Source organism: Daphnia carinata, chromosome 3 (genome assembly GCF_022539665.2).
Source record: "Daphnia carinata strain CSIRO-1 chromosome 3, CSIRO_AGI_Dcar_HiC_V3, whole genome shotgun sequence".
Taxonomy (NCBI): Eukaryota; Metazoa; Arthropoda; class Branchiopoda; order Diplostraca; family Daphniidae; genus Daphnia; species Daphnia carinata.
The window spans coordinates 9,715,906-9,724,321 of NC_081333.1; the positions used below are offsets into that span (position 1 = coordinate 9,715,906).

Genomic DNA, 8,416 nt, shown 5'->3' on the forward strand with positions numbered 1-8,416 from the left:
AATTTTTAAATATGATTCCATGCAAGGTTATGTTACTGCCACCAGGGGTCACTATCTAATTCATTCCCTTCCCCTTGCTATCATAGCGGTCGAGTTAAAGATGTCCGTCGAAAGTATTTGAAACGAGCCAGTATAGAATTTGTTTGTGTGACATAAACTTCAGAACTTCTGGCAGTTTACCTGGCTTGGAATTTACAGTTGATTTTCGTGCCTGTTCCGCCAACATCATTAGTTGTTTATGTTTGTCTCAATTTTGAGAAACAACAGGAAACCCGCATCGTTATCTGAAGAAGGCTTTGAGTACAGTAGCCAGACGAGACGGTTCCCCAAGTGCGCACGGGGAATTAACGTTTTTTTGCTGGTTTACATGTTTTACGTGATCGTTTAGAACCCCAAAAAGGAAAATGAATTCCGAAACGGAAACTCCAGATTCAACTTCTCCTACAATAGATGCGCCGATTGCACCAGCGACCGAGAACACACCGTTGTCTGGTGAAACCACCGTGATCGTTAATCTTACGGAAACAACTACGGCACCACCGAGCAGCAGCATTACCAGTACAGTGGAGGAAGAATCGGATTTAGCTGAAACGATACCGAATGTAACGAATATTAGCAGCAAATATCCCAAATTAAATGCAAGTTATTTATATTTGAATACAAGTAAAATATTTTGAGAAAATAACTTTTTGTCGTCGTCTGCAACCAGCAGCTCCGTGTGAACGAATTCGGGATATACGAATTGGTTCCCGGGGAGGAATCGACGGCGGAGAAACTGAATGATACCATTCCGGCAACCGAAGTTGTATCTGCAGAGAAAGAATTAGTCCCAGAAGCAAAAGTGGCACCTCCGTCAACAGACGCTGATTCCATTCCTCAACCGACAAAACCAGGTTAGCCTTTTTACTTAACATTTTCCACCGTTCATTTTGCTAACGTGCCCTTTGTTTCATGAAGTGACAATAACAGAAATGGCTCCTGTAAGTTTAAGCCATAACAATGGCAATGGTAGTGGCAGTAGCAACAACGGAGATCGAGAGCGGTGGAAACAAAGGTTTCCATCGAATACCAAAGAAAAAGTTGACATCGTCTGCTGCAAACAATGTGACGGTATATTGTAACAGCAGCTTGATATGTTATTAATCTGAACGCCAAATTTGAAAATCTTTTTATTAATTTGAATGTTTAAGGTTATGGAATTGCAGACGAATTTGTTGATCAATACTTCTGTTCGGAAAAATGCCGCAAACTTAGTGTTGCCCAACCGACAAAATCGAAAAATCGAGAAGGCGGTGCAGCTGCTGGTAAAGTGGCAGTCAAACGCAAGTCCACCTCGTCTAACTCGTCTTCTCAGGCAGGTGACGCGGCCAACAATGCCATTGTCGAATCGTCGCTTGAACCTTGTAACGAGCAAACGAACAAAGATGGCGACCTGAAGGCTAGTTAGAAATTATTTCATATCCCCTTTCACTTGCTATAAATTTAACTGTATGACTAATATTTTTAGCCAATTAAATCATCGTCGGCTTGGTCGTGGTCAAAGTATTTAGAAAGAAGACGAGCACAAGCCGCTCCTGAACGACTATTTTCAGACCCCTTTCCTTATGGTAAACATGGCTTTCGATCAGGAATGAAGCTGGAGGGCATCGATCCCGAGCATCAATCTCTTTTCTGCGTTATGACTGTTGCAGAAATTCAAGGTATTTCATTATTGTTCATTTTCTGTTGACCTTATAGAAATCAACTTCTTTATGTAAAAAAAAAATTATAAATTTGAAGGATACCGACTGCGGTTGCATTTTGATGGCTATTCCGACTCACACGATTTCTGGCTAAATGCTGATTCTGAAAATCTGTTCCATTGTGGATGGTGTGAGAAGAATGGCCAAAAATTGCGACCACCAAAACATTATGAATTGCCAAGTGCGCAGTCCACATCATCGCCCCTTCCACCTCACAATCAAACAACTGTCCAGCCCACCACACATGGACGTACCTTCAGCTGGCCTCAGTACTTGAAGTTTACAAGTAGCGTAGCAGCCCCTCGTCACCTGTTTATCTCTGCGCAAAATGAGGTACGACTGTATATATATTAGCACACACTATGTGGATTCGTAATTATTCAATTTCCTGTCTAATTTTTAGTCACCAGTGCCCAGCGCTTTTCGTATTAAAATGAAATTAGAAGCAGTAGATCGACGCCATTCGTCGCACACACTTTGTGTTGCTACGGTTGCAAACGTGATTGGTTCGCGCTTCCTGGTCCATTTTGACGGATGGGATAGTATCTACGATTATTGGGCTGATCCCACATGCCCTTATGTTCATCCGGTCGGATGGGCACAGGAACACAACACAACACTTACACCACCTTGTGGTAAACTCTTTTTTTTCTGTTAATCATAAACGTTCTGAACGATGCGGCCCCTCATGTGTTGCTTTGAAATTTGAAAGATTATGACGCTGAAGCTGGTGACTTTGTTTGGGATCACTACCTTGCCAAGACAGGGTCGACGGCTGTTCCTCCACGGGCTTTCAAACCTCGTTCACCCGTTGGATTCAAAACAGGCATGAAACTTGAATGCGTTGATCCACGCAACCCGCAACTCATTCGCGTCGCCACCGTGGCAGCTGTAAAGGTATACAATACTCTCTGTTATTATAGAAAAAGGCTCCTTGATCTATCAAATCTTTATAGGGATATCGGCTAAAAATCCATTTTGACGGCTGGTCTTCTGACTATGATTTCTGGACTGATGACGATTGGCCGGACCTGCATCCACCAGGATGGTGCTTGAAAACAGGTCATCCTCTGCAACCTCCATTTGTGACGTCCAGCTGTTCCTCGGCGACTGAAAGCGAATGTTCTACACCAGGCTGTACGGGTGCTGGGCACGTGGAGGGTGCACGATATGCCACACACACTACAGCTGATCATTGCCCATATTCTAGTAGCAATTTACACCGTGAAAATCCAGCATTTCCCGACCGGTTAACAGGTGAAGAAATCGATCCAGTTGTACAGCGACCTCCCTCACCTGAAGTTGTAGCAAGTATAGCAGAGGAAGAGCATGTCAAAGAGGAACCTGGTGTAGGCAACAAAACCAAAGCAACCTTAATTAAAATTGAAATAGAAACTGGAGAGCGTAGTGGCAGTGCCCCAACTACGGAAAGGTCGTCACCACCTCCCCAGTCTTCGTCTACCACAAGCGTTAAGAAAGTGGAAGAACAGCGAAAATCGAAAGTTTCAGAAATTATCGACCTACCAGTCAAGAGCGAATCTGAGGCTGAGCTAAATAACAGACTTATCCAAGTCGATCTCAGACCTGAAAGTCCATCTACAGAACAACAATACGACTCATTGGAAGCCCTTACGCCACCTCCTAAGAAAATGTAATTAGAAATTAAAATAGTAGAACAAGAATATTAATGTAGATATATTAACGTGCTTCTCACTTTCTCATGTTTTAGAAGGCTTTCCTACTTTACCGGCAAAACGGCAGCTAGTGACAACGTAAGGCGGAAATCTGCTGTTCTTGAAGAGCGGGATAAAACGAATGGTGATGTGCCCCACGATCAGAGCCTTCCGGCCGCAGAACGCAGGCGGAAAGATGAGCCAAACCGGAATTCTCTAGCGGGTCAAAATGACCAATTTGACACCTCAGTGAGCTGCTCAGTGGAAGCGCAAAAATCAATGCAACCAGGCTATTCGATGATGGATTTCCCTACCAATTCCAATCTGACAACGCCAATGTGTTGGTCCAAGCATGCTACGCTTCTCGGTGATCTTGTCGGAGTCAACACGTCTTATCAAGTGGCTCGATGGTCCTGCGATCAGGTTCTGGAATTTTTAGCCAAATTCGGTATTAGTAAGCCGTTACTAGAAAAATTCAAGCAAGAGGTTTGACAAAGACATGCATTCATCGCATACATTCCAGTTTGATCTGATATGAAATTTTTGACAGGAAATTGATGGCGAAGCGCTCCTTTATTTGTCTCAAAGTGACCTAACGGACTTGCTTAGCGTCAAATTAGGACCTGCCATTAAAATTCGAAATGCTTTGCTGCTAATGAAGGAAAAAGCCAAATCTGCAATGCCATCGACGAACGAAGCACATTCTTAGATATACTAGAATTTAATTGTATGGTTGTCCTATCCAGTTATTTTTCTTATGCATTGTACCGTGAACGAATCGAGATAACCTCTTGCTCGAATGATTCTCAATCTCGACTGCACACGACTTGATTTTCTATGTATTACTAAATTTCTTTTCCCGTTCTTTCTATCTTTCTGAGATTTTTTTTTAAGTTCAATAAAGACATTGATTTATGTCTAGGCTTAGTTTTTACAAGAAGTTATGTTTTTTTCTTTTTAATGAAAAAGTTTCATTTGTTTAAAAAAACTTATTCAATATTTTGTTTACCAACATTCACCGAACATGTGAGAGATCTTCTTTTTATTAGTCTTTTGTATAATTGAGATTTAACCTTAAGTGATACGTAACGCGATTACCAACTCTTCACATCTGTTTAAAAAAAAAGAACTGACACGAGTGACCCTCCAAAATACCCTCTGGCACATACGAAACCTGATGGCTTTAACAGACAAGAGGACAAAAGACGAGAAAAAGGGGGGAAGTGCTCTGGTGGATAAAAGAGCAACTGCTTAAGAAGCTTTTTGTCTGAAGCACTGTGGTGTGGCTTTCCAGTGTTCATGGTGGAGTGCCGAGAGACATTTGACGGGAATTTGCGTAGCAGTGGGCATGTTGAACAGACAATTCGATCGAATAAAGCGGTCGGATTCTGTTTCGTAGACACAAATTTTGCAGAACTGTGGAGTGTTTAGGACAAAATGAGAAAAGTGTAGTGGTTATTTGTTGCTGAGAAAGTTCTCTTAAGAAGAGGTCAGTCATCTTGGTTGGCCCCTTCGAAAAGAAAAAAGTGCGTCTGTTGCCCGAGGCGGTTAAAAAGTCGTCTTTCCCTACAAGGAACCCGCTGGCCAGCCAAAACCAGCATTTGACTAACAAATCAAGTTACTTGTAGCTCCGTCCGAAATCTCATGAGAAAATGTCTTCTAACAAAAGTGTCTGCATCTTTGCCTCTTTGTTGGCGTTGTTACTGACTGTTATTTCAGTGAGTTCCACCATTTCTGATCGAGACAGTTTACCCCACCATGGCAGGTGTGAAGCCATCACTATCCCCCTGTGTAAAGATATTCTCTATAATGAGACTATCTTCCCAAACCTGCTCAATCACCAAAAACAAGAAGATGCTGGTCTTGAAGTCCACCAGTTCTATCCATTGGTGAAGGTTAAGTGCAGTCCAGACTTGCAAATCTTTCTTTGCTCTGTCTATGCTCCAGTTTGCACAGTTCTAGACAAACCCATCCCTCCTTGCCGTTCTCTCTGTCTGTCTGCACGAAATGGTTGTGAGGGTCTCATGAACAAGTTTGGGTTCCAATGGCCAGAAAGCTTAGAGTGCAGCAGGTATCCTGAAGCAGGTGCTGGAGGAGAACTTTGCGTAGGGGAAAATAATACCAGCTCAGGAACTAGCCATGGTGGTAATGATGGCTACAGGCCTCCATACAAAGTTTCTGGTAATTATTGTTATTTTCTTGTTTACAATTCAATTGTTTAAACTATCTTTATCTTGTAGGCGGGCTTGGGGGTGTTCCCAATTACCCAAGAAATCCCTTAAATGAATTGGGTAACTATCCTGGTGTATATCCAGGTGGTCCAGGTGGGCCTGTTGTGGGTGGTAGTCCCACCGGTTATGGTTCAGGTTCCAGTTGGTATGGTGGACCAAGTGGTATCCGATCCGGTTTCACATCAGTCAATAGTAACTACTCACGCGATCATGGGTTCATTTGTCCTGCCCAATTCCGAGTGCCAAAAGGACTTGATTATGTCGTTCGCGTCGGCGGAAAAATCTATCCTGATTGTGGTGCTCCCTGTAAGGGCATGTTTTTCAATGAGAGTGAAGTCCGTTTCTCCCGAGTTTGGATCGTTGTTTGGGGTGCTATTTGTATGGCATCTTGTCTCTTCACGGTATTAAAGCAACTATTTATAAAACTTCTGTCTACAGATAGATAACTCCATGATTTTTCTTTCAACATCAGGTGTTGACTTTCTTGCTGGATGTGCGCCGATTCCGCTATCCCGAACGGCCCGTCGTCTTCCTTTCTGTGTGCTATTTTATGGTGGCATTGGCCTACGTCATCGGATACGCCATGGGAGACAATGTATCATGTAACGCACCGTTTGATCCACCGCCAGATTTCTCGGTCGATAAAGCTGACATGGTAGAAACCATAACCCAAGTATATAAAGTCGCATGAAAAATCGTAGTTGGAGTTATCTCACTCTCAAATTTTGCTTGCATTTTTGATAGGGAACTAAACGCGAGTCTTGTACCATCCTCTTCATGTTGCTCTATTACTTTGAGATGGCAGCTAATCTCTGGTGGGTCGTCTTGACGCTCACCTGGTTCCTGGCAGCTGGTCTCAAGTGGGGTCATGAACCAATCGAAGCAAAGTCTCATTACTTTCATCTGGTGACGTGGGCTTTGCCGGCTGCTCTTACCATCGCCATCTTAGCCATGGGCAAAGTTGAAGGTGCGTGCGTTGCTTACAAATTGTCTCGTTGGTCTTTTTTTTTTTTCAATGCTGTTTCACTGGTATCATTCCCTTAGGCGACGTACTGAGTGGCGTTTGTTCGGTTGGCGTTTGGGATATGTCCGCCTTACGGCTCTTTGTATTGGCCCCTCTATTCCTTTTTCTTATCGTCGGCACCATTTTCTTACTGGGCGGCTTCATCTCCCTTTTTAGGGTGAGACTGACACTGCTATTTTTACTTTAGTTCTTCTATAAAGTTATTATTCCCTCTGTGCATTCTGCAGGTGAGAACATTGATGAAGAGTGGAGGCACCAAGACAGATAAACTCGAAAAGTTCATGCTGCGTATTGGCATCTATTCGTTTTTATACACAGTACCGGCCATCATTGTTATTGCATGCCTTCTACATGAACAGGTATGTTTATCTTTTGACATTGTGATCTTCCATAACTCGGCAAATATAACTTGATTTCTTCAGGCTTTCTTCGATTCGTGGATGTTGCGATGGCAAGAAGACAAGTGTCGTGACCCGCAGTGGATTAAATTTGTATTTGCGTGTCCATCACAAAGTTTGGCTTATGCCAAAGGCGCTGGCGGTTACCCCACGGCTCCAACTTACCCAAAACCGGAATTTGCTGTTTTTATGATCAAGTACGTTGATTGACTTCCAGGAAGTAATTTTACCGGTCTTTCTGTAATCTAACTCGTTATGGTCTTTCACCCAGGTATCTGATGATGCTGATTGTCGGAATCAGCTCAGGCTTTTGGGTTATGTCCTCCAAAACATTAGCTACGTGGACCAACTTCTACCGTCGTCTTTTCTGGTTAAAGCCGGAACCCACAGGAGTTTACGTCTAAAACAAAAACGCTGAATTTCTTGTAATTACTCCTCCGACAAAGACACTCACGTCTGGAGGTTGCAATCACCCTGCCTAATTGTTCTGTCTAGTGCGTCTCATCTCGTGCTCAGTTTTCCCGACCCCTCTCGTCTTGGCGTCTTTAACAAACAAAATGTAAATAGCCAGCTATGAAAGGCAATCGGCAATTTTAATTTTTAATGACGTCTTTTCTCTTCAACACGATGAAGAACAAAAACATGCCTTTTTATTTGCGTCCCTCAAGGTGGCTCTTTTTTGCGATCTTTTACTCAATTGCATGACGGTATCATTTCTCCATGAACACACAAGAGCCATCCAGTTGTTTACTCCTTTTACACCCATTAACAAGTGGAAAATCGTTCTTATTTGATTGACTTTTATATTGGTAAACAAGCAGCTCGCATGTTTCTTTTAGCGCTGCGAACGATCTTTGTCAAACGTTATTGTGCCCAATTGTCTTCGCTCGGAGCGTCCGTATCGTTATGTAACCGTTAGTGCATACTCTTTTTATGGCAATCGATAAAAGAATTATGCCGAATCACCTGTTTGTTCCGTGCACATTACATTAATAACATTTTTTCATTGGTAGGAAAGCATTATAACAATCAGAATACACTGCAACCCGTTTTCATAACGAAAACATTAAATAACGTATATTTCTTCCTTTTTCGTTGTTTTTCCTTGAATCATTTCCGTATACAGTCATTTGGAACAATTCCATAGGAGATAAAATCGTAGATCCTAAAAAAATTGATAAGAAACCCGTTCCACTAGGTAAGGCAGTTGTCACGTGGAATAATTCGTTTGCATGCTTTACACACGGAACACCTGGAAGCAGGAATGCATGAGAAAGAAAAAGAGAAAGTCATATGCCAAAGATTTTGGGAGCCCTCGCCCTTGAATCATCTTCTGGTCACGAGAATG

At 42.6% G+C, this 8,416-nt stretch overlaps 2 protein-coding genes across 3 annotated transcripts; both read left to right on the plus strand.

Annotated features, from left to right (window-relative positions):
- The first annotated feature begins 74 nt into the window (after positions 1–74).
- Positions 75–4,332, plus strand: LOC130685219 (lethal(3)malignant brain tumor-like protein 3). Of its 2 annotated transcripts, none has more exons than XM_057508474.1 (11): positions 75–638; positions 710–893; positions 958–1,110; positions 1,191–1,438; positions 1,508–1,700; positions 1,780–2,075; positions 2,146–2,377; positions 2,455–2,639; positions 2,699–3,393; positions 3,472–3,901; positions 3,966–4,332. In XM_057508474.1, the coding sequence occupies exons 1-11, from the start codon at positions 405–407 to the stop codon at positions 4,122–4,124; spliced, it is 3,009 nt and encodes a 1,002-aa protein (XP_057364457.1). In that variant the 5' UTR covers positions 75–404; the 3' UTR covers positions 4,125–4,332. The 2 variants fall into 2 exon arrangements, with proteins under 2 accessions (XP_057364457.1, XP_057364458.1); XM_057508475.1 differs by having other exon boundaries at positions 713–893.
- Positions 4,333–4,680: 348 nt separating this feature from the next.
- Positions 4,681–8,132, plus strand: LOC130685300 (frizzled-1-like). Its single transcript, XM_057508585.2, has 8 exons — positions 4,681–5,596; positions 5,656–6,047; positions 6,119–6,319; positions 6,391–6,613; positions 6,691–6,827; positions 6,898–7,029; positions 7,093–7,265; positions 7,340–8,132. Exons 1-8 carry the CDS (start codon positions 5,068–5,070, stop codon positions 7,470–7,472), a joined length of 1,920 nt encoding a protein of 639 aa, XP_057364568.1. The 5' UTR covers positions 4,681–5,067; the 3' UTR covers positions 7,473–8,132.
- The last annotated feature ends 284 nt before the right edge of the window (positions 8,133–8,416 follow it).